The sequence below is a fragment of the Diuraphis noxia genome, unplaced genomic scaffold, assembly GCF_037042655.1.
Source record: "Diuraphis noxia isolate RWA-SAM2 unplaced genomic scaffold, SU_Dnox_SAM2 contig0002, whole genome shotgun sequence".
Taxonomy (NCBI): Eukaryota; Metazoa; Arthropoda; class Insecta; order Hemiptera; family Aphididae; genus Diuraphis; species Diuraphis noxia.
In genome coordinates, this window is record NW_028301712.1 from 38,633,794 (window position 1) to 38,661,465 (window position 27,672).

General features: G+C 30.8%; 2 protein-coding genes and 1 long non-coding RNA gene across 4 annotated transcripts in view; 1 reads left to right on the forward strand and 2 right to left on the reverse strand.

Annotated features, from left to right (window-relative positions):
- The window catches only part of hiw (MYC binding protein highwire), a 302,801-nt gene that overhangs the window by 85,461 nt on the left and 189,668 nt on the right, over window positions 1–27,672 (forward strand). The gene's annotated exons all lie outside the window — the stretch shown is intronic.
- Window positions 515–2,875, reverse strand: LOC149058428 (uncharacterized). Its single transcript, XR_016190214.1, has 2 exons — window positions 2,389–2,875; window positions 515–2,323 (listed from the first exon to the last, which is right to left on the reverse strand). It is a non-coding gene; the product is annotated as an uncharacterized LOC149058428 (long non-coding RNA).
- LOC107162670 (uncharacterized) overlaps window positions 20,086–27,672 on the reverse strand; it is a 125,143-nt gene continuing 117,556 nt past the window's right edge. The window contains exon 4 of the mRNA XM_015509674.2: window positions 20,086–22,485. Within this exon, the coding sequence (XP_015365160.1) occupies window positions 20,970–22,485 (1,516 nt within the window). The 3' untranslated portion in view covers window positions 20,086–20,969. The remainder of the gene's footprint in view (window positions 22,486–27,672) is intronic.

The window sequence follows — 27,672 nt, forward strand, 5'->3', positions numbered from 1 at the left end:
TTATTAATCCTACCATCCTACCATCCTACACACACTATTGGCAAAATTAATTTTAGTTATTTAGGTATTCTATGGTATTATCAAAAGTAATAACCTTTATTCTAAGGTCATTGGTAATAACCAATGGTATTTTCAATGATAAATGAGTGCAATAACAATTAATAATAAATGTACAATATATTATATAATAACCATATCTAATAATGGACCTTAATGGCATATTATTAACAATAAATTAACTTAATTTATTTTTTTATACATATAATATACATATAACTGTGTATAGCTTTGGTAGATTTAACTAATACAAAATAATGTGTTAATTATTATTATAGATTTAATATATCTATTTAATGCTGTTTACCATATGGATACTTTGAACATGTAAATGCCTATTAGGATTTAAGTTTTTTAATGATAATTTTGTTTTTTAACAAATCAAATATTGTACCTCTTCTCATATAAAGTATCATTTGAGCACATGCACATTGAATAAAGAAGTTAGACAAGTACATAACACTATGGTATATATGTTTATTACAAATCTGGAAATACAATACTCTGAACTAATTTAATATTAAGTATAAACAACATTTTTTTTTTATGTTTACAATTTCAATTTAATACATTTACAATTTCAAATCAAATATTAGTATAATATAAATAATTCACCATACATCGTTCCAATAGTTGTAATATACGTTGTAGGACTAGGTCTTTTTGACCAATCACATGAATTTAATCAATATGTAGCTATTTAAATAAACAATGACATACGTCCAAATATACATATATGGCACTGATCAATTTATTTAATTATATTTTATGTAAAAAAAATCATATTTTCAATGTCGCGAACAGGGTTTGAGACCATTGGCGCAAAAGGGTCTTTAGCACCTCTTGTTTTTTTAGATTTAACCATCATTATTATAGTGAAATACCCTCAATTTAATGTTTTTAAAATATAAAATATTATAGCACCCCACGTTTTAAATTTTTTAATGTATATTTTCTACTTTAATAAGATGCAAGTGATAACCACTAACAAAAACTAGGGAGAGAATAACCATTTTTTAGATTGCTTAATTTTGATTATTTAAATGTTTTTTTAAGCGTTTGATTTGATGATTTTAGGTTCTGTTTAGCCCTGAACCCTGTTCACGACAAAATTCCTCACATATTATACTGATATTATTATGAACCGTTAAACAATTTTACTTTAATAAGCCTAGGACTATGAAAAACCTATTTCAAAATGATGATACAGTTTAATCTAAATGTTCGTTTTGCAGTTAATATGCAAAATATGAGTAAAGATAAAACATGTATTCAAAAAATTAAAACAAACTTTTCAATCACCCCAGGCTTAAAAAGTAAAATTTAAAAATGGTATTAATAATATTCTAACTTGAATTTAGTACTAATTATTATTTGGTTATTTGGTGACAACATCAATCATTGACAGAAATAATTTAGTATTTATCATTATGACATTATACAATGTAGCACAGTAGACTAATGTTTTTGGATGTTTTGATTATTATATCTTTTTTGTTTAAGGGCTTGTCCGTAAAAAGTAAAAATAAAATAATTATTAATCACATAGCCACTTAAAAATTCTTAATTTGATTTAGGACATAATCTACATATTAAACACAAAATAAATATCTATATCTATGTATATTATCTTTTAAGTTGTAATGATTGATGTTGTCACCTAATTTAAATTATTTATAAACTAGCATACAAATTATAAAGCTTTAACATTAGCACAATTTTTAGTTTTCAATACATTTTTTTTTTTCAATCCGAAAATGATTTTTGATGTCTCTCTCCACTTACATTCCTCTTCAACTTTCAGTATGTTCCTATTCTAGTACCTTCAATCACTTGCTTCAGAAATGGAGTTCTAGCCCTTCCTTTTACAGGTTTCCTCCTTATAACGTGTCCGATCCATGCTTTTCTTCTCAATCTTAGCGTACTCCGTATTGATTTTTGATTCTCCTAAATACCTCAAAATTTTTTTATCTTTTCTGTCTATTGAATTTCAGCGTTTTCCAGCAATAATACTTTAAAAGCTTTTATTTTGGCTTTCTCAGTCTTCAGTAGTGTCCCAATATCTGCTCCATATATGTAGATCTACATTCCACACAAAGCCTTTTATAAGTGATTTTCTGTTGTCCAAACTTAATCTATTTGAGGTAAAAGATTTATTTTTTTATAGTAGGCCTGTTTGGCATGCGCTATTCTACATACTGCATCTGTACAACTTTTCTCATCGCTTGTGATTGAATAGGTATGTGAAGTTTAAGTGTTCTTTAAGCTAATGAGATAGATTGTTTTATTAATTTTAATTTTTGCTTGCATTTATCAACTAGTAAAACTTACCAATAGGTACATTGTACAAATGCACTTGCAAAGTATCCAATTCACGTGTGATTAACCAATTTAGGTACTTAAATGTTTAATTAAATTACTAAATAAAATACAATATGTGGTAAATATTATAATTTAAGTATATACAAGAACTAATAATATTATAAATTCACCATTAAAATTTAAACATTTAAAATTGTTAAGTATTAACAAATAAAATACTTTATTAGTTATTACTTATTACCGACTCACGATTCAAATATTGTTGTTATGACTTGTCTTATAAAATTTTAACCTAAATTATAACCGTTTATTCACTCAACGTATTGTTGGTATGTGATTTACGTTAACCAGGTATAAGGTTTACTTCCATATCATGTAACCATGGTACCAGACTTTAATCGTCCACAGTGTACAAAACAAATAACAGCTGATCAAAATTAGTTTTACTCACGATTTTACCTAATCGCAAATCAGCCTAATAAACCATATCGTATTACCCGTGTTGTTCTGTCTTCTTATTCCGTAGTCCGTCACGGCCATAGACATAATGTTATGTCTATGGTTACGGCGTACTCCATAGATATGGAGGGGGGTCGTCGGGGGTATACGACGTGAGTAGGTATGCCACCACGGCACCACGAGTGACACTAATGGTCCGATTACTTAAAATATGACATCATGACAATAAGTTAATGTAGCGAGTTAGTAGGTACAATTAATATCATTTATCACTATTAGGTATATCTTGGGTTCGAATGATATCGAATTTATTACTTTTAACTTCTGGTCTTTATATTAGATAAGTATTATTATGACCAGTGGGGCGAACTACATTACACCCAGTCAAATGGGTATTATAAAATACATTTAGGGGCACAACTTAAGCTTACTGTACCTACTACTTGAATTGATTTGAAAAGTGTGATATCTTTTGCCCTGGGACATAAAAATCCTGATAGCTGCGGTATCTACTGACGAGGTATAAGTGGTATAACACATTTACACACTATAACTATCTCCCAAAACCACCTAACTTTGAGGAGCAATATCTCATCAACGGATTAACGAAAAATGAAAATTAGAACGTATTAATTAATGAAAAAAATAGTTTTATTCAATTATGAAATTTTAAGTATAGGTTACCATTTGAAAATCAAAAGTTGACAGTGGTTTACCTAATAAATATAAGGGTGAAAAATATAAAAAAGATATACAATTCTAGAACAGCATAAATCTACAATTTTGAAAAAAAAAAAATTTGAAAAAAGTCAATACTTTTTCAAATAATGAGTGTTGTTTGATAAAAGAATCACCCTGTATATTATATTAATATTGTTTGGCGAATTGGTTATTTAGAATTAAAAAATACATGATAATTAAAAGGATATTATCTATTTAGTCTTATTTGATGCTGATTTCAAAGTTGTGGTTTGTTATTAAGTACACGTTATCATAATATATTGTGTTGTCTATGTTATCGCTTTGTTGGTAATAATATTATATAATTCGCGTTTGTTATATTGTGTTACAATAAATTAAATAACTAGTTTTGAAAATATGAAAAATACGTTAACATATAATAATATGATTAAAGTCTTTTAAAACCTAATGAGTGTAGATATGGGTTTTAAAACGTAGTAGTCGGAAACTAGAAACTACGTGTTCGGTTGTATAGTTTTATTTTTCTAGTGGGACGATAAAATTATTCTGTCTACGAAAAAGATTGAATTTCAACGTCGAAACGTTATACGGGGCGATAGCGGCGGTCAAATATTTTTTGCGCGTGGAATCCCGTACTCGGTTCGTTTTTTTTTTATCCATTTCATTTTCGAACGTGGTTGTATAATATTTATTTTGTTGGTGTACAGATGCCAATCTGGACGAGTCCCGCCGTACATTTTTTCCCCCTTTGGTTAAGTTTAATACTAATCTCTTCGGTTATTTGCCGATCAGAACCCAAACGATTTGCCGCATGCCGTAGTTGTATATCTATTACATAAAGATGATATTATTATCGGGTAAAATCGACCAACGTGTGTAATATTCAGTCATTACACTGCAATATTATACTATACGTTTAATATAAAGTATTTTAAAATTCCGTTCCTTCGCGTTTACCGGATTCCGTCGGTGTACTCGCAGGGCGCGCGAGTGCGTGTGTATATTTAATGTGTTTATATAATTAATATAATTAATGAAATTGCCGACAGACAGTCTAGAACCAATAATATAATTTTATTCAATCTTCCTGAAGCAACAGACTCTTCCAAAATCAAACCTGATAGTGAACGATTAAAATTAATTTTCAATGCGATGGAACTAAATATTGAACCTATCAGATTTTTTCTTCTGGGCTACCCTTCAACTCGAGCTCGCCCGTTAAAAATCTCTCTCAATGATACAGAAAATGTATTTAACGTTTTACGTGCTCAATCTAAAATTCGTTCTTCAGATGAATTTAAAGAATTACGTTTCTCTTCGGATCGCACTTTGAAACAACGTGAACAAATGTCTACATTACGTCAAGAGCTGGAAACTCGTCGAAGTAACGGCGAAAACAATATTATTATTAAATATATTAAAAGCAACCCAGTTATTATTAACAATTCAAAAAACTAAATTATACTCCATTTACTCTATCAATATATTATCAAAACGTCCGTGGTATCAATTCTAAATTGATCAAATTAAATGCATATTAAATTCCTTTATTAACTTTTGATATTTTTGCTTTTACTGAAAAATGGCTCACAAGTAATTTAAATTCCTCAGAACTTGAATTCAAAAATTACAATGTTTTTCGATGTGACAGAAATATTCATACCAGCAATCTATCTAGAGGTGGCGGAGTACTCATTTGTAAATAATAAACTCTCGTCGAAACTCATAAATATTACTACAAAAAATCTTGAAATTGTCTTAATTTTAATCAAAACCGGTCAATATAATATTATTATTAGTTCTGCTTATATTCCAAATCGCTTAACTATATAAATATTTGAAGAATACTTTAATATTGTTAATAATATACGTTATGATTATTCATCATCAGACTCAATTTTGCTAGGTGACTTTAATATTCCATCAGCTATCTCATTTCATACAAAATCTTTTTTTTTTTTGATAATATTTCATTACTTAATATGACCCAATTTAATAACATTGTTAATTAAAAAAATAATATTTTAGATTATGTAATATCAAATAATAATTCCATCAAGGTATTTTTAAGTGAAATCCCTATTGTTGATGTTGATTCTTATCATTCCCCACTAGAAATAAACTGCGAAACACTCAATTATAATGTTGATTCTATTTATACTAATGAAATTATATACAATTGGTCTAAGGCAAATTACCAAATGATTAACTCACATTTGGACTCAATAAACTGGCTTAACTTACTTCATAATACTAATGACATAAATTATTATACTCGTATTTCTACTTTTTATTCTATTATTACCTCTATTGTATATAAATATATCCCAACATAGCATATCCTATTTGGTTTAGTTACAAACTAAAATGTTTAATTAGAGCAAAAGAAAAATCCCACCTAGACTTCAAATACACTAATTCATCGAATAAATTTAGAAAATTCTCAAACTTAAAACGTCAATGCAAAGTTACGAGGAAAAATGATTACACAAAATTATTTATCTAGTGTTCAAAATTCAATAAAACTCAATCCTACATTTTTCTGGAAGTTTATAAATGATAAAAAAACCTAATCATAACCATCCAAACCTAATGGTATATAATAATGAAGAGGCTGAAGGTGGACAACCAATTGTAAATATTTTTGTAATGTATATACTTAACCTTTACCTAATTCATCTTTAAAACCAAATCCTATTAATACATTAAATTCTATTTGCAATCTTCAAATCTCTCTTATGGATGTATTAATGAACTCAATAATATAAATTTAAATTTATGCTCAGGCCCAGACAATTTATCCTCAAAATTTCTTTTTGAATGTCGTTTTATATTATCATATCCACTTCATATTTTATTTAATCAATCATTAATCACTGGAGTTTTTCCTATATCCTGGAAATCTGTATTTATTTCTCATATTCAAAAAATAAAAAACAAAGCATTTTAAAAACTATGTTTGCTTAAACGCTGCTGCTCAAAATTTAATAATCCACTTGCTTTAAAAAATAGTTATTTCTCTTTTGTTCGATCCCAATTAGAGTATGCTCCCCTAATCTGGTCATTTAAGGAATCTTGTATTAAATTTTCAAATCTTAGATTTAAAAAGAAAATTTTTTATGAATTTCTAGCTTAAAACAATTTGCGAATTTTTGTGATTATTACGTATTATGTCAAAATTTAAAATTTGAATGCTTATAAAAAAAAATTGTGACTATGAATTTTTTTTATTTTTCAACTGCTATTGTAACAATATATTTAGAGCCTTGTATTAAATCTTCAATATTTTTTACCCAAAAAATAAATTTTTATCGATATTAATTATAAAAAAAACTAATAATGATCGAAAATTGCATATACCTATGAATAAAATTTAACTTAAGTAAAAATTTTTTGAAAATTTCATGGTGGATAGAATATACTTATATAAACATTCGGTGAAAATATCATGTATCAATGGTCATTTGTTTTAAAGTTACATCAAAAATAAAAATCGATTTTGTCGAAAACTGATTGTACGTAAATTTTCCTATTTTTCCCTTAACTTTTAGTTTGTTTATTCCGATTATTTAGAAAAATATATTATTATATTTATATATATATTTAGAAAGAATTTTTTACTTTTGACCCCTAAGTTACCAACTAGATTCACTTTCTGATCGAATAAGGTACTGAAGTCAAAAATCGAAGCACTTTTACTGCCCCAAAACGTGATGACAGACTTAAAAAAAAAAAATATTCATGGTTTTGACGAATTTTTGTAAATATTTGAATTTCAATTAATGCTAATAAAAAAAAAAATTGTGTTCATGTATTCTTATTATTTTTTAATCACTATAAGAATAACTTATGAGGAACTTTGTATTAAATTTTCAAGTATTTTGATTGGGCCAAAAAAATTGTATCGACACTTTAAAAAAACATTTTCAGAAAAACTGAAAATTTCAGTTGTCTATTAATATCTCAAAAAAGTAAAAATATTTTGAAGGTTAAATCATGTTAAGAAAATGCCAATTTAAATAACTGGTAAAATTTTCATGTGTCTACGACTTATACTTTTTGAATAATAACAAATATTTAAAATCGTTTCAGAATAAATTGTTATCGTTACGATATTTTCGTAAAAATTTAAAATTCAAACGCACTTAACATTTTTCCTATAATGATGCTTTGAGTTTTCATTATAGCTACTTGACTGAAAACTAATGGAAAACTTAGTGTTGTATTTGTAATCCACAGTTATAAACACAAAAATATTTATGATTTTTCAACTTCAAAATTTTTTGCACATTTTTGCGTTTTCGACAGATTTCGTAAAAATTTGAACTATAAATGCTTATAAAAAAAAATTGTGTCTATGTATTCTTATAATTTTTTAATCACTATAAGGATAACTTATGAGAAACTTTGTATTAAATTTTCAAGTTTTTTAATTGGGCCAAAAACATTTTATCAACACTTCAAAAAACATTTTCAGAAAAATTTAAAATTTCAGTTGTCTATAAATACCTCAAAAAAAGTCAAAATATTTTGAAAATTAAGTCATGTAAAGAAAATACCAATCTCAATAACTGGTAAAATTTTCAATTATCTACGACCTATACTTTTTGAGAAATAACAAATGTTTTAAATCGTTAGAGGATAAATCGTTATCGTTACGCTATTTCGTAAAAATTTGAACTATAAACGCTTTAAAAAAAAAATTGCGACTAACGATTTTTAATTTTGTTTAGCTACAATAAGAACAACTCATAAGGAACCTTGTATTAAATTTTCAAGTTTTTTTGGTCATCCAACATTTTTTTACCGACACTTGAAAAAAATTTTCTCAATAAAATCGAAAATTTCAGTGGTCTATAAATAACTCAAAAAATGTTTGAAAATTAAACTGTTTATATATAACACTAACATAAACATTTGGTGAAAATTTCAAGTATTTACAGCAGTGATTAGTTTTTGAATTACAACCATATAAAAAAATCGATTTGGTCAAAAACTGTTTTTGCGTAAAAATTCCCGTTTTTCTGTCATTTTTTTTTTTGTTTTTCTCGATTTTTTTGAAAACTGTTGGAAAATGTTAACTTTTGATCTCTATAATGCACCAAGATATTCACTTTTACATCAGAAACCACCCCCAAAGATTGAAATTGATGCATTATTTCGACTATTTATGCTGTAAACAGACACACAAAAAAAACACACATCATTGTAAAATCAATACATTCATCACTCCGTTCAGAATCTAAAAAAGATATACATAATGTGATAGGCAGCTGTATGACATGATGACATCTCACGAGAAAATATGAACAGGTGTAGAATACGACGGTCATGTATAAGTGTATCTCGGTTTTAGCATATAACTTGGTTTGTGGAGTAAATCGGTGTCGTTGTACCTTGCTTCGTGAACTAACTACCCGAGATGGGAAATTAGTGGTGGTTTGCATATATTCTATATAGTGTTTGGAATTATTTCGAATGGTGTTAAAACTACTATTTTCTACACTTTGCTGATATCTCTAAGAGTAATATCTGAAAATGTCGTAAAATCGGTCCAGTATAGTTTATGAGTATATTAGCTACAAACATGCTAGATTCTGATCAGAGCAATTAATGTATTGAAATTACTTACAATGATGTGTCTTTTTTAATTTAATTTTTTATTATTGTTTGTCATCGTGACATTTTCAATTTCCATTTTTTTTTTTTTTTAGTTTTTAATCTTTATATGTCTACATATACAATTTTATTCGTTTGGTTAAAAATCTTGAAAATTCAATTCAATATTTCTTTAAAGTTTCTATAATATCAGTTGATAAATATTAAAGATTCATAAGCACAACTTTTTTGTAAGCATAATTTTAAGTTTAAATTTTTGACAGAATCACATACTAAAACCTTGAATATTGATTTAAGTTATTTTATTTTAATTTAAAAATATTGATTGTGAATACTTGAGATTTTTTAGAGTAAATTATAATTTATAATATTGTATACAGTATAGGCTAATTGTAAAATATATTATGTTTAATCACAATAATTTCATAAAATCAACTGAATATATAAACATTAATGATGTACACGTGTGCAAAATTTGTAAGCAATTGGTTCAGTATTTTTCTATATTACTGAATACTAACAAAGGTACAATCATTTATATATATTATATAAAACAAGAATACAATTTATGGAAGTCTTTTGAACCATGTATTGCTTTGCTCCTGTAATGACTCCGCACGTCAATCTTTGTAAAATAATATTTAAACATTTTTTTTTGATAGATAATATTATGTTGCAGCATTTGGACAATGGTGTAATGTTCGATATACACACTGATTTGTATGTGTCAATGACTATGTAGGGATCTACAATAAAATAAAATATAATATATTGGCAACTTTGTTTTGTTTGGTACCTCATCTATACGTTGCATATGTAGTACATAGGTATGTACGTGATTATTCTTTTTCCGTTTTTTGACGCTTCGTTCTTAATGGTGTCCGATATCAGAAATGGTTTTCTATTTATACATAAGAGAAGTAGACAACATTTGTAGTAGGCGTCTGTTCATATTTCAAATCGATTTCAAGTCCTTATTGTACCCTCCTCCCTTGACGAATACAGTGTGTTTAATATTTCACTGCATCTGATATAATATTTTGTGTACACCAGTCCGTATACATGTGATTTTTAATATTTTCGCATCACATGGTGTAGTTTTATATTATTGTAAATGTACTGCTTACGAAAACCGTAATATGAATAACATTTTTATTGCGACACCCTGTATACATTACCATACGTTACACGTACATAGTAATATTTATATTATTATTTTATTTATAAAATGAGACAAAACAAATGTAAATATGCCTAAGGACCGGAAATGACAAATAAATAACGTGCAAATTTGTTCTAGTTTACATATCTGTTATAGTTTACATATCTGTTATAGTCATACAACTAACCGAATAAATAAAACCTTTGTCAGGGATGTGAAATTCTATTGTAGTTCAGTTATATAACTGGCCAAACAGAAAACTGCTTTAAATGTTTATATGCAATTCATTTGCCTCTTTTATATACCGTATGATCTTCGCATTCACTCTGTTGTTTACTTATTATTATGTTTTTTTATGGTTATGAATTTGTGACACAGCAGGACCTAAATATTAGATCTATAGAGATCTATTCTCGACAAATCACCTTTTTTTTCATATGCACATATATCTTTTTTCATATTTTGATAAAAACACATAATTATAGTATCAAAAAATGTACACATTTTACATTCTGAGTAGAGACTCAATGAGTGCATTGATTTTACAATAATGTGTGTGATTTTCTTATAGGATGTCATCTTTAGTACCTAAACAGCAAAAAAGCTTGGATTTTCATCATTGAAGTTAGTTTATGGTATCAAATTAGTTATTGTTAGTTATTTGTTGTCTGGAAAGTAATTTCAAAAAATTATGAATATAAAAAAAAATTATAACTACTATGAATTAACGGAAATTTTTAGTGATAACCTATAATATACGGATTTATTATGAGATTTCCTTTTGGAAAAATGTAGTTCAACCTAACGTATTAGTTATATATAATTAAATAATTATTAGTGTATGATAGAAAATTTCCATAGAACTATATGTATAGGCTGACTGACAGTTATCTTTCAGAATATTTTTTTATATGCAATTAGAGTATAAATTTATGTTAGACGCAGTTATTGAATGTATATACCATTTTACATTTTTAATTCACGTTTTGTTTTTGTTTTTAATCAATGCATTTAATCTAATAGTAAAGCATTTATTTATTGTTAATACATATATTATGTTAGTAAATAGTAGGTATATGTTATATGTTGCAGTTATATTTTAATTTACATTTATTGTATGGAATAACTAATTATAATAGTATAATCACTTTTCATATTTCCACTTCAGCGTACATTGTGCAAATCCAGATATCTATAACATATAATACTAGTATACATATATATTATTAAAAATGTATAGACTCAAAATAATATTATTTTTATTGTTTTAAGTTTATACTGTTTTATTAGTTATAACACATTTTGTCATTTTTTTTCCCATATAAATAAGTTAAAAGAAATAACATTTAATATTCTACGTATGTTCATTCTGTAATTGTGTAAAGTACCTATATATGACTACAGTTTCTATTGTGCTCATTGCTTATTCGTTTCACTGCGGAAGAATAAAAAATAAACTTTTGCTTCACTACATTAGTTCAACATATAAAGGTCAATACGTTTTTATATTTATATTTTGAGCATTAAATTTATTTCATAGAAATCATTTACGGTTTACTAACGACAAAATGTGCTTATGAAAACAATTTTTTATACCTACCTATATAATGGATTAATTATTACAATAATTAAATACGATTGTATCTAACTGCCTTAAAGTAAATAATTTTTAATGATAACTGTATTGTTTATAAAACTATTTAAATTATTAAATTTATATATATTCAATCAATTTTTCATAATTGCTATTACAGATGATTTTTAATCTATTACGTTTAGAAAATGGAAAAAAATATGTCACAATTGTATAATATTCATATAAATATTTGCGAATACTCGTAGTAAGTACTGCAACTGATTAAAGAAAATAAAACGTACTTTCATTTGGATTTTTTTGGTTATAATAATATTAATCAAACCATTGTTTAAACATATTAAAATATCAATAGTTGTTTATAATTAGTTTAAATTATTATATTATAGGTATTGAAATTGCATAATTGTTTCATTGATTTTTTATTCATGAATCATATTTTATAATATTATACATTTTTACTGTTTTTGTACTTAGAACTTAGTGTTAAATAATTTAATGTATAAATTATAATTTAAGACGTGATGACGTGTTTCATTGTCAAATGGATCAAATTTTATTGTATCCTAACTTAATACATTTTTATTTTGGAATATCAGGTTAAAATTATTCATTGCATATTTTAAATAAAAGTTTTAATTACTTATTGTGATGAATACAATTTGATAGTATTTTATTTTACTTTTATTTGTATACACAGTACAATACAACATTTGACAGCCATTTCCTTCCCTAGACGGGTCGTTGTTAATTTCGCGCCGGTTTCGTTTCCGGACAAATTTTAATATCTTATAGTGTCTATTTAAACGAGTGACTGGGGAAGTCCATTTAACGGATGATATATATTTTTTTATTTAATGGGTAGATATTATTATTTCTGCAGTAAAAGTAAAATAAATATGAATTTTTTATATTATGTTTAACGATTAATTATTCTAAATTAAATATATTTTAGAACATGGAAAAATTGCTTTGAACATTAAAGCGTAAGAGCATATGATTTTTTTGATATTTACATAATTTCATGCGATATAAAATATTTAGTTGTGCGTTTAACGAATCATATCTGATAATTATAATACCTATAAGTATTTCGTCAAAATGAATAGCGTTTATTCCTATGACTATATTGCAGATTATTTTGTCTTTGATCATTATAGTATAATAATACGAAACTTAACTTCTTTCGATTTTCTGTGATTATACTGACGCCATGTCAACATGTCAACATGTTTTATGATAAATGTTTGTTTTTTATAAAATGATGGATTTTTTTATTATGTGTGATTAAGGGTGAAGGGTGATGACAGAGTAGTCATTCCACTTTTCAGAAATCACTACCTAACATTAATTTTAGTAATATACCTACTCATTATTAAAATTTATTTTAATTAAACGTTGGTTATTAGAGACAATGTCGATGAAATATGATAAAAACTCTGTAAAATGTCTTGAGATTATTATTTTTTGATTTTATATGAAATAAATAGGAATAATTATAGATATCAGATATCAGATAAATTAATGAAATCGACGAATGGTTTGGGTGTGTAAAGTGCGAAGGGTTTGTGGTCAGACCCCTCTTCGACCCTTGAAAGTTGGACACGGCTGTGATTTTAATGGTATATAAAGCACTGCTTGCGACTGGATACACCGCGTTGTGTGATATTATTTTATTATTAAATCTTATTTATGTTTGTAATTATTTGTTATTATCATTAATATTATTATTATTATTATTATTATTATCATTATTATTATTATTATTATTATTTTGTTATTTTTATTGTTACTTGTTTGTATCAAAATAATATTTCTTATCGAGACGATTCGGTAGAAGATAAATAAAAATTAGCCATTTTAACTTTTGATATCATAATTTATTCGATACCGTTAAATTATATTATACAATATATTTCCATTATGTATATTTTATTTATGTTTTGTCGTTGAAAAATGAACGCGCAAGTTTTTATACAATAAATGCATAGTAATAATATATATTTATATATTATAACGAAACCGCCGTCTTTGGTTAATTATATATTTCCGTCGTGCTTTTATGTTATTTATCTTGTTACTATTGTTCATTATATTTCTTAACTTGTAGCTACATAATATTGGCAAACAAATTTAATATGTTATGCGCAGAACCAGTAGTTTATTGTTGTTATGATGTAGTCATTGAAAAGAAAACATTTGGGTGTTTTGTGTAATTAATACTAAATATAATAGCTTATTATATAGCTATATTTTAGGTATGTATAAGTATATTAAATGTTATTTTAATGAACAATTTTATAATGACCGTCGTCCAAGTCCAAAATGTTCGGTAGTTATTTTGAGTTTTCAATTATATGAACGTTCCACGAATTTAATTTTATTGAGACGATATTAAATATTGCTGTTTATTTTACAAGAATTCAATTAGATGATGATGCTGATGATAATGATAGTAATAATAATAAAAAAGATGGTTAGAGCTAACCAACAATTGATTTGCATAAGTCAAAAAAGTATTTAAAAAAAAATATTATCAAAACTACTGAAGGAAAAATCCATTTGTAAAATTTAAAGCCAAGCTGTGTTTTAATATACATATACTTATATAGTAGGTATTTAATCAATATTGTTCTATGTTAATACATACTATAACAAAAAATTGTTTTCTAATTATGCTGGAGTAATTAAATTTGAAAGTTTTTGAAAAAACAAATTGTTATTCTGGAAACAGTATGCTTAGTAGATGTGAGAACATATTATGTTTTTGTACATATAAGTCCTTTATATTTCGTGTAATATTCATAGAATTTGTAAAATTGGAAAAAGATCGCATTTTTATTTAAAGAAAAATGTAAAAGCTATTTGAGGTTTAAGGGTATTTATCATTTCAATATTTTATCTTTTTTTCATTATTTTTTAATAAATCAGAAATAAATACAGACACAATGTATATTACAAGATCTTGTCATGAGTTCATTTTTAGCGTCATGTCGTTTGCTAAATCTTGAATGTCGATACCATGAATTCGTTAACTGCACATCCCTTACCGGCCACGTCCGCCGTCCACACATGCCTATTAATTACTGTGCCGCACTGCATAATATTTTACACCGTTATGCATAATTTTGTGACAAATTCGGAAATAAACTGCGAAGTAAGTTGGCAGCTGCAGAATGCGGTGCATGTTTTATATATAATATGATAATATCCACAACGCTCCGTGATCATAATTTAAATGCAATGAACTAAAATTAATATTAACATATCACAGTTATCAAAAAATTGACTTTTAGCAGTTGTATACTTTTTTTGAATTTTCAAATAACCACGCCGAGCAATAAAAATTTCAGTATTATGTTTTTTCATGTAATGTACCATACTCAAGAGGTTCCAAAAAACCTGATATTACAACTTACCAACGTAAGATTCTATGTTTTTTTGAAAATGTTTTCTTATTATAATTTATATTATGTTATATACAGGGTGTCTCGTGAGGATTTACTCATTGCGATATCTCCTGATATAATAAATATTATATCATAAATCTGTTTTTTTTTTATTAGACTCACATAGACAAGGGATACATGTTTTGTATTTTTTAATTTTATTAAATTTAAAAATAAATAAAGATATCTATTTTTCTGAAAATGTTGACTTTTAAACATTTTATTCTCATTAATTTTATGATATTTAATAATTTTTTGAATTTATAAATAAACAGTGTTAGGAACAGATAACAAAATAATCATCTGGATAAAGATAAAGATAACAACACTAAATTTTATCTAAGATACTGATAAAAGATAAATAAATTTAATTCATCTAACAAAAAGATAAAAGATAAAAATATTTTATCCAGATAAATAACAGATAATTATAGAAATTAAAATTAAAACAACTAATTTAAAAAAACATATATAATGTCATGTAAGTAGGTACATGCCTATATAATATGTTTATTTTCGACTTAACTTATTATATCATGATGTGTATCACCAAACATTAACTTCAACACATATAATCATATAAGGAACCAATAAGATCCAAGGGACTCTAGGGAGTAACAAAGTATAAATAAAAATTTGGGAAGTCACCCTGCTGAAGAAGTTGTCGAGTGGACCAAAAACAAAATTCACATAGTTAATAATATTTTTGGTACAGATCTATCTAATTTTCACTAATCTTTTAAATTTATCTATATAAGTCAAATATTTATCTAAAATAAATACTTAGATAACTTATATTTATTTATCTAGATAAGATAAAAGATAAAATAATTATTATCTGGATAATTTATCTAGATAAGTCCTAACACTGTAAATAAAACGGCAAAAAGTTTTTGTCCGGGCGGCTAATCTCCATATACGGTTAATGGGTATATATACTCACGGAATATTCTGTATGTATATATATGTGACTTTAACTAATACTCAATATACTCGGAACGAGAAATTTGCTACGCAAATTTTGAATAAGCCGACTACACGCAACGTCAATGGTCGCTGTAATTCGGTTATTTCGTTTACATTTGCGCGATTTTGTGTACAGAAATGGGGAGGGAGAGTTGATAAAGAGAGACCTAACCGATAGAGACAGAGAGAGTGAGAGTAAGAGAGACCGTACAATAATTGTAATAATGATTTTACGAATACCCCCACACTTGCGCGGGTCCAAAGTCAATAGTATAGGCTTTCGGCGGATAAAAGCCACTATGTACATAATATATATTATATTAGGTAGGTATATTTATATTGTATATACGCTGTAAAGTAAACACTCGGGAATTAGCTCGAGGGGATCGGGACGAGAAATATAGGAATTCGACCCGTCGCGGTCGGGACTTTTGTATCCGTCGTGTGTGTGCTCGACAATGGATTATAATATTTAAAGTGACTCTCGACGACGACAACGACGACAACAACCAACGAACCTAACCTTGATGCATGTATATTTGTGACGAATTATGTGCAGCTGAGCTCACTCCCACGGCGCCGAGAGTACTATTACTATTATTCTTGTCATTATTGCGTTCGCTAATTTCGCGTACGTGACCAGAGTGTTCATTATACTACATAACATAATATATATATATATATTATATAGGTATATATTGTGCTTATACCAAACGGGCTCTCTAAAACCGACGGCCGTACGCGTCTTGAGTGCAGCTCTTCGACAGCGGACGACAACCTAGCGACTATTATTAATTATATAATATATTATACACTCGCGGTCCTCGTCCCAGATGATGTTTGCCGTTTGTGTCGGCACAACAGTGAAGTTTGTGTTTGTTGTGTGACGTGCATGTGACATGTACACCATGGGTGTTAATACTATTTATTATAATAAAATGTTATACCGAAATGACGTATAATATTATTTCAATAGCCATCGCGATATTAAATATATTATTATATGTTGCAAAATAATATAATATATACTACGTAAATATTGACGGTGAATGATAGAAGTTTGATTCGATTTTAATTCAAAGTATTGTAGTTTGAGACAAAACCGCCGAGGGGTACATAAGGGGTGCCTAACCGAAGAAGCATTTCTGTTCAAAATATGTTATATGTATAAAGACGGATTTTGAGACCCGGCGGTGCTGAAATGTGTGTTGATCGGGGCGGGGTGAAGTTTGTATTACTGCTCGATCCGCGCGGTAAGTCTAAGAATTTTGTAAAACGAAAACTTCTCCTCGCTTTGGTGAAATGCCCACAGTTCTCCGGACACCCCCCCCCCCTCCCCTGAAGTATGAACTCGGTGATTGTGAGACTGAGTGGATGGGGGTAAGACGCATAAAACATCAATACTCAGTTTTTCCAGTTGTTTATCCCCCTCGCCCGTACACGAACAGACGTTAGAATATGATTATCGGCCGTTGGTGTTGAAGTCTTTGTGTTTTTCTTTTAACCCGGCCCTCGGGTCAACGTCGCCGGTTTTCGTGTACACTGCGCGGTGTTTTGCATAACAAAATAATTTCGAAATAAAAACTTTACACAATTTTATTCATCATCACAAATGTTTTTATTTGCATTGACATTTGATGTACATTTAATATACTTTGTGCGGGATTTGTACTGTAATTTTTACAGTAGTTACCACGATTTCCTAATTTATTTATTTTTATAAATGTGTATATGTACTTACTATACATTCACTTAATGTTTAAAAATCTTATTAAATTATAATTTTTAAGTCGTAATTCTCATCTGTATAAAGACACCGGACTGCAGATGAATAAATATAGGAGTAATATTACATTTAAAATATTACAATATATTAATAAATTATCTTTGACTCGAGTTAAATACGTTTAATTCTCAAAAAAAAAACAAATGCAATTTATTTGTTTGATAATGGATAAAATGCATTACATACATTTTTCGTTCACATACGTTAACGTCTCTGCACAATAAATCTAAAGTTTTCGCAACGAATTAATTTGATTTAAGTTGTTTTATTCTAGTCGACCATTGTTCATATCTGGTTAAGTTTAAATGTTGTAAAATGTAATCGAGTTCCACCGAAAATTCATTTATTTAACATTCAAGAGTCTTGCAGCGAGTAGCCGCGTGTTTCGAAAATTATTTATCATTCTTTATGAAATGATTTTATTTTTATTTTGAATGCATAAATCATACAAAAGTTCAAAGAAACGGACGGGAAAATATTATTTCGAATATATGATATAAAAGCTTTCCAGCAACGAATTCCAGTGAATAATATAATCGCGCGCTTGAATTCGAATTACATCACATTCGCAAATGGGAACATTCAGGATTGTGAACTCTGCTGCAACCAAAGCTTGCAAGGACGCTGCATGGACAAAACACACACACACACACACACACACACACACACACACACACACACACACACACACACACACACACACACACACACACACACACACACACACACACACACACACACACACACACACACACACACACACACACACACACACACACACACACACACACACACACACACACACACACACACACACACACACACACACACACACACACACACACACACACACACACACACACACACACACACACACACACACACACACACACACACACACACACACACACACACACACACACACACACACACACACACACACACACACACACACACACACACACACACACACACACACACACACACACACACACACACACACACACACACACACACACACACACACACACACACACACACACACACACACACACACACACACACAGAGATGTATTATATACTTCAAACAACATATTTTGCTGTTTTTCAAAATAACCTTGTATGATGTATATTGCACACGTATATCATTTGAATTATGTCGAACAGGAATTCAAAAATTATTATTTTGCGCTTACCCGTAAGATTGGTAGGTGGGTGCGTAGGGTTGATCCGAAAGATATTTGTATACAATAAGCTTGTAATATACGTTATTGTGCTTTAAATAGGTTTCATATTATAAGGTACGTAATATTTTATGTATTCGAAATGCGCGTTTTCCTTTTGTCACTTTATTTGGACGCTTTTCTGTAACAAAGTGTCAAGAGTAGTGAAAGTCTGCTCTTATTGTTGTTACCTGCATTTCTTACACAAAATCACCATAATTTAATATACAGAGCGATCCGTCATAAGTTTCGATGCGCAGAGTGTTGCACTATACAAATTATTTGCGATGTGTATATCAATAATTATAATGCTCTTGAACCTTTGGGATCGAAATTAAGTCACTCTCGCCATTAAAAAAAAAAAAAATTTAAAGCAGATAGTTTTGCTAAGTAGTAGCACATCGTGGCCTTTGGTTAGCTCCAACCTAATACTTTATTGTATTTGGTTCATACGACATTACGATATTAAACTGCTCTGTTTCTCCGACTGTATATAATATTGTCTTGTCCGTGCCTGTTTCGCACTTCGTATTTCTTATTTTCCTTAAGTCCAACGCATCCGGCGTGTCGTGCATTATCCAAACGGCAGCTGTGTGACTGTTGCCAGTCTCGTTTTTGGGAAGTGCTTTTTAATGAACGTCACTTGGTCCTGTCAAACCCGGTTTTAATTAAACTCGCTCGCGCGAGAACGACTCGAAACGTCATTGTCTGTGTTGAGAAAACAAATACACAACATTATTTCTTCATTTTTCATATTTTTTTTTTATTTTCATTAAAAATAAATCACAATCATTGTTTTATACATTTTTATAATTTCATTTATATCTTTTAAATTATATTGTTTGTAAGTTATGTGTATTAAATTTAATGTATGTACACATTTATTATTTATATAATATATTATTAAGAATTACTTTTTATCGTGAACTGGACAATATTGTGGTATTGGGTGATTAAAGTGGGGGTATGGGAAATTTTTAATAATTTAATTTAAACGTTTAAGAATGATACTATTTTGCATTTTTTTATGATTAACTACTCGTATGATAGTAATTATTTTGAAATTAAAAAAAAATATATACAAATATATATAGAATATATAGAATCTCTCATGTATTTGGATATATAAGAGACAGTTCACAATAAAAATAACCATTCAGTTATATACATGACACGTAAAACAACAATAAAAAAAAAAAAAAAACTGAAACAGGATAGAATAATAAGCATCACATAAAATATCGTGATGTAATTGTAAATATTTTAAACAGATATACATATAAACTGTGGACACGCTATAATAATAATAATGATAATAATAATAATAATAATAATCATAGCAATAATATTAATAATAATAGGTTTGTACAAAATAACGCATTTCTCGGGGCGAGTATCTTTCTTTAATATATTTCGCCAGATGGATTTTGGCGACTGTGCGGGGTTGGCTAGGTAAGAAAAATTATAAAAAAAAAAAAAACATCCATTCGATGATACAAAATAATTTTTATCGTATGTAAATCGCCCATACGAAAACGAGAAACGACTGAAGCCGACGAAATCGATCGATAGGAATAGTATAGGTTTGTAGTTGAATGCCGACGAGAATGTGATTGGTAGCAATGGACTTTCAAACGGGAATAGGTTTGTCGGGCACCGGCGGGGGTTGCTGAGGCGGTTCCGGTGGCGGCGGACGTTCTTCCGCGGTCGATCGCAAGTCGGTCAATTCGCAGTAGATGTCCGTGTACGATTCGTCGTCGCGCACATTACCTACACCACCGTACAACAAGTCCACTGGGTCCACGTAATCACTGTTGACTGACGGCGACGGAGACGGCGGTGGTTGCGGCCGGCGAGCGTGTTGTCCTGCCGCGCCGGCCATATTGATCCTGGGCGTCCGTAGTCTGTCCAGGGATGGCGCACCCGTGCCAACCGATTTGACGTCCCGTGGCAGCCCGTCGTCCGCGGTCACCGCCTTGGTCATGACGGTGGACGTCATGTCATCCAGCCTTTCTCCGACGGGCGAGTACCAGCCGCCGACGCCGCTGTCACCGCAGCAAGTCTCCTCTACTCGGATCAGGTCGTAAAGGTGTTCGATTATGCCTCGCGCCTCGGCATAGTCGTTCGGGTCGTCCAGTTTGTCGCGCAAGTTCTGCAACATCTCGTGCGTCAGCTCTTCCGGAACCGTCTGCGTGCCCTTGTCTTGGTACACGATCACCCTCACTGCGCCAACGTCGCTACCACAACTGCCACCGCCCAATTTGAGCCGTTGCAGTTCCGCGTACTCGTGCACGGACATTCGGGACAGCGAGTGCGCTGAAATAGTCCTGCACGCCGTACCGGCGCCGCCACCGCTACCGTGGGAATTCGGGGTGAGCAGTGACCGGAGCTTTATGAAATAGCCTCGGGCGTTGAGCCATGTGACGGCGCTTACCGCGCACACTGCACCGAAACCGCACAGCACCAACAGCACCACCGTGGTGATGACTCCTCGTTCCGCGGTCGGTGACAGAAAGTCGATCGGTGGAAAACGGCCAGTGCCAACAGTTTTCACCGCGGCCAACCGGTTCCGGACACACCAGTTGAACGTCGACCCGTCATCCTGGTCGCATCCGGCCGCCACCGCGAACTCCGAAATTCGCATGCGGTCAACGTCCACGGCCGTCAGGTTGGCACACTCCGCTCCCACCACGTTCACCCGGCAATAGTTGAGGTCGGTGAACTCGGTGTCGCCGTAATCGTCGCCGTCGTCGTCATTGTCGTCGGCCGCGGTGCTGTTGGCCACGGCTACGAATTGCCATGGGCCGCAGCCACACGGCCCGACGAACATGTTCCCGGTGATGTTCGTCTCGGACGCGGCCCTCTGCAGCCGAATCGGTGGTGACCACTTTCCGTTAGCCGAAGACTGCAGGAAACTGTTGTCGCAGACGCGCAACGTCGCCTGCGTGGTGGACCTCGTTTCCGGGCTGGATGCGATCGTCTCGTAAAACGCCTCGGCCTCGATCTCTTCGAACGTGTTGCCGTGCACCAGCAACACGTGAAAGTTGTGCAGCACGAACCCACGGCTGGCCACCCGCGTGAAACTGTTGCCATACAACTCGAGCTGTGTGGCCACCGCCACGGCCGACGTTTGCACCGATCCGAACCTGGAACGAAGAAAAACGATGATATTAAGTGGCGCTCGTCGTACAGATTTATCATTAGAAACGCGCACGGAGTGATTGGACGCTATAATTGCTCCGCAGGTACCCGATATCATTTGTGCGGATCTAGATTTGTGACGGGGGTGGGGAGGGGGATAATTTCCGGCGGTCGTTCGTTATAGTTTTCTGGTTGTGACAGATTAATCGCCTTGTTTTATATAATATTATATATATATAGGTCAGCCTGTGTAGGTATATTCGTGGGTATAATATGTCTACATACCTAATAATATATTGTTTTATTTTGCACTCGAGGTAGTTGTTTTATTATTATTTTGTAATCGAGTAACCACACGCGCAGCACTACTCAACATTATTATATAATATACGTTTTCGTTTTTTGTTTTTTTTTTTTTTTTTACATGACTATTACATCAACGCAATTCGTAACTTCTCGACATTTTTTTTATCGTGAAAATACTATTTGGCGAAAAATTATAATTAATGTTTGTGTACGAGCGCATACCGAGTGTTTATCAGTTGTTCAAAGACCATTGAGTTTTTTAGCTCAAGTAGATTTGTCATTTTTATATATTTTGTATACGTGCGTTTTCCCACAGCCCCTCTATCACTCGAGTAGTGATGATACAATTACTGAAACAACTCTTCTAGTGCCTAAAGTGTATTATGCAGTGGTAGCAGCTACGTTGGTAGTAATAACATAGTCGAACACTTGATTTTCCATTAACCGTGTACAAAATTAATGCGGTACAAAATAAATAAAAGAATGTATAAAGAGCGAACTGTGTGCGTATACACGTCCATTGTTGTTGACAAAAATCGTAGATTATACGCGCACTCTGCGAAGTCTGTTGATAGACACTCTTGACATATACCCGTTAAAAGCAAACCATACAGTGATATGAAAAAAGGAAAATATTTCAAAGACAGTGGTAGAGAGATCGTAGATACCTACTTATGCGTGTACACGTATCGAGAAAACTTTTTTGACCACCATCCAATAAAGTCTTGGTTTGCAACCAACTGCACGTGTCGTGTTTGAAGAGATTTATTAAAAAAAGGTGTATAAATCGATTAAATATTAGTAAGCGTTAATATATACAACCATTTTCTATTGGTATCGGCGTGCCAATGTTTTTTTTTTTTTTATTAGAAATCATTATCAAAAACAAATATATAGAATGTAATAAATTATTATTATTATGAAACACAAATTTGCATTATTGAAATAATATTTGTGAACGATGCCATTAATCTTTATGTATATATACTAGTTAAAATAATATATTAATATGTATATATGCATAGTCTGAGAAAAAAGTACCCGTAGCATATTAAGATGTAATAAATTTTACTTAAATAAATATCTGAAGTACGTTGTTATCTTTGTGTTGCATAGTTATTGAAAGTTTTGAAATACAAATTTATGTCTTTAAAGAACACATTATTTGCTGACTAATTCGTATAACCATTACCTACTTTTATAATTTATAAACATAAAATGCGTGTATAAAGTTTACGGAATTGATAAATGTACACAACTTTATGATTATCTCAATTCGTCGGACAACGTAATTTTCATTATTAAATAAGTCTATAACATTTAAATATATATCACTATTATTACTTAATACATGATGTAAGATTTAATTTTATGAAAAATAACAGCTTTTATTAGCAAATTTAGTTTTTATATCATATAATAGTTGAAAAACAAAATACTGTACAAACATTGAATAAAGTAATGTTTTGAAATTTTTTTTAAATAATGTCAGCGTATGTTTTTTCTCTCAGACTAACGTGCAAACATAGTTTTTATGATTCTTGAGTAACCTTAAGGTATAGTTTCTTGTTATAAAAATTATTAATCATAATATTTTTGAAGGTATAACATATCAGTTTTGTATTTTATTTTTATTTGTTTTAATATTTGAAATTCAAAATAAAAATAAAATTTTGCAAATATAAATTATATTTAAATTGTTGTGAGACAATATTTAGATGATTCGATTAGGCATGTCTTCAAAATATTCTCAATCGATTTTATAATGTCTGTCTTTCCTATAAGATTATTCGAAAACATAAAAAAAAAAAAATTATTCTGCGTAAATAAGTTTTGTTTACGATTCGCGAGAGCCAGAAAGAAAATAACAAATAGTGCACTGACATACTGTAAAATAATTGTTAAGTTACATACAATACAATAGGTACTCTCTCTCTCTCTCTCACTCTCTCCCTGTGTGACTGTATGTATTTTATACATACAAAAAACAGGAGTTTTAGTAAATAGTTTTGAGGCGATAAACGTTTTAGACACAACATAACGTATTTTATTCGTGTATATATAGTTCTACGTACGACGCCGCGTTTTGAGTATGTATAGTAATGACCGACCATCGGTGTGGTGGTGGTTATGGCGGGCGACTACTGATTATTGATAGACCGCGGGTGGCTCTCCGAGATCCTAGCTCGAACGGGAATTACATAAAGTGTACACTGTTGTAAAACGTACGCCAACTCGTCGATAGAGCATGAATAATGATTAATGGAATCGTTTGCGAAAGTGAGTGGATTCAATAACAGCGGAGGAAAGCGCACCGCACGAAGCTCCAGTCAACTGTGCGAGAGTGAATTCGTCGGATTTCGTTTGAAATGGAATCAACGAAACTCTGCACATCCATTTATATACAGGAACAGCTGGAAGAGCTAAGGCTGAGTGGTACGGCTACAATTTTCCGCAAGTAACGGTAAAAGCGTGCTCGTATTATTATACTTATATACGTATAATGCCCCGAAAACGATACTTTCGAAAACGCGTTTTTCCGGTATACTCCCCTTTGTCCTCATCCGCAATTAAAGAGGTATAGCCCCGAAATGTATACATACGTTTTGTACACGTTATACGGTGTAAACTCATTCCCATAACCGTAACGACGGCGACCATTTGCTGGCTGTCGTTTTAATTCGATCTTATCGTTCTCTATTCGCACACATGCAATTTCCCTCATATAACCGGATGGTGCACGGGAGTTTTATGAATATAAAATGAATTACCTATCACTAAGTCCGTATGCATTTAAAATATTAAATTCAATATAATTTTGCAGCTTAATTAGCTTAGATAATTTTATTTTTAAGTATGTTTTATATTTTTCGATATTTTGCCAGTGACATATTATTTACAGAATTATGTAAAAGCCAAATTTTAATTTAAAACCATTGGAGGGGATACATGCAGTAAACATCTTTACTTAGTTAAATGTTATAGAAACATTACATAAAAAAATGTAAATCTATCGCATAATGTATATCTTCAAATTTATGATATAGAATTATATCACTAATCAGTTTGAAAATCAAGTGATGATTTTATGAAACATACCAGAAAACAAAATTTAAAAATATATTTTTCAATATTTTATTGAAATATTTTAAGAAGGGTGAAAGTATCTACTTTGAAATATTTCATAATCATACTCTAGTTGTAGCGTTTAGAAGTATAAATAAATAACATAGGAAGCATTAAAAAAAAATGTATATACAAAAATTGCTTAGATTGTCTTAGCTTTTAAGGTTAGCCGCTGATAGGAATAAATACGAACGCTATAACTTCCGATCCCTGAATCGTACACTTAATATAACAAACCTGTACGCGTGAGGATATCTATAAATATGTAGAGAGTCCGATAAGTGCGTCTGCCGCGATAACGCTGACTTGGGGGAGGAAAAATAATGTAGAACGAGAGACGTCTTACGCCGGAACGCTTTAAAATAATTTATCAGCAGTCCACGCGCGTGTGCGTATAAATACTAATAATAATGATGATAAAAACAGTGATATAATGCACGTCTTATCTAATGCACTTTTACGGAGGAGGGGGGACGCTCGGCGACTCGAAAGCGAATATCTCGTTAAGAAAACATTTTAGATTCTTGTCGCGTATAATGGATTACTCGTGGTTTGATTGTATTATAATAAATGTGGGTAAAAAACGAGTCCGCCCAAAACACGCGCCGCTTACACCATATATACAGTGGTGCAGGTCCGGGACTCGTGGGGGGGAGGGGGGAGTGTCTCACCGATAGTTCTGTCGTCGTAGACGGCACCGCTATAAGTACCTGCCCCTATTATATTATTATACATTTCAGAGTTGTTCAAAGTTTGTCCGGGAACGAGATTGTCGTATATAGAATATTTTAATATCGTTGTGTGTTGTGTGTATAGATGTGTGCTACAGTGCACGCGGCGGCGGCGAGCGCGTAAACCAAGATGACGACTTGCAGATATTCGAGCGGAAATAAAAGTTTCGAAAACAAAAACTATGATTATGTGCTCCGCCTCCGCGTAATACACACTGCATAATTTATATAATATAGTATATTTATATAATCACGAGATAATGTTAGTGTCGAGAAATATATAGAGTCAGGCACCACAGTTTGAATAACCTGCGACCGACGAAAAATATGATGTAGGTACGCCCTCGGGGTATACCGATAAGGACTTTGTAGACTGTATAACGTAAAATTCGTTCAAAAATATTAGCTACTGCACTAACAGAAAATATATCGATCGTCGAGTTAAGATCCGCCGTCGAATAGAAAGTGGAATTATTTTTTCACACGTAGCGACTCTATTAAGAAATCACAAAATGGTTTATTATTAGGTATATGAATAATGGAAGCGATCCGATTCAGCTGATTTCCCGGGTATGTTATAAACTGATATATATATATATATATATATATATATAAAATCATCCGGATTGAAAATATAATAATAATATTTAAGATTTGAAAATGATCGATAAAACCGATTATAGATTACACGTCTCCATAATTGTATTTTATATGTGCGGAGAGGTAGATATACTGACAAAACCGAAAATAAATCACTACGTCAATATATACGGCTTAGTAGCAGTTTTGAGAAGAAGTTCTGGCGACGAGACAAGCCGTGCCAATTGGAAAAGTGACGTCAGCTTTAATTTCAGACAGATTTATTTAACCCTTATCACGGAGAACCGCGTACACGAGTAATATTATGTCGTCGTATCCGTGGTGATGAATTTTTAATGAAAACGCAATCACTAGATAGACGCGACTAAAAAGTACATTTCAGGTGAAAAAAGTAAAAATCCTCGTAAATCCATTTTACGATTATTTCAG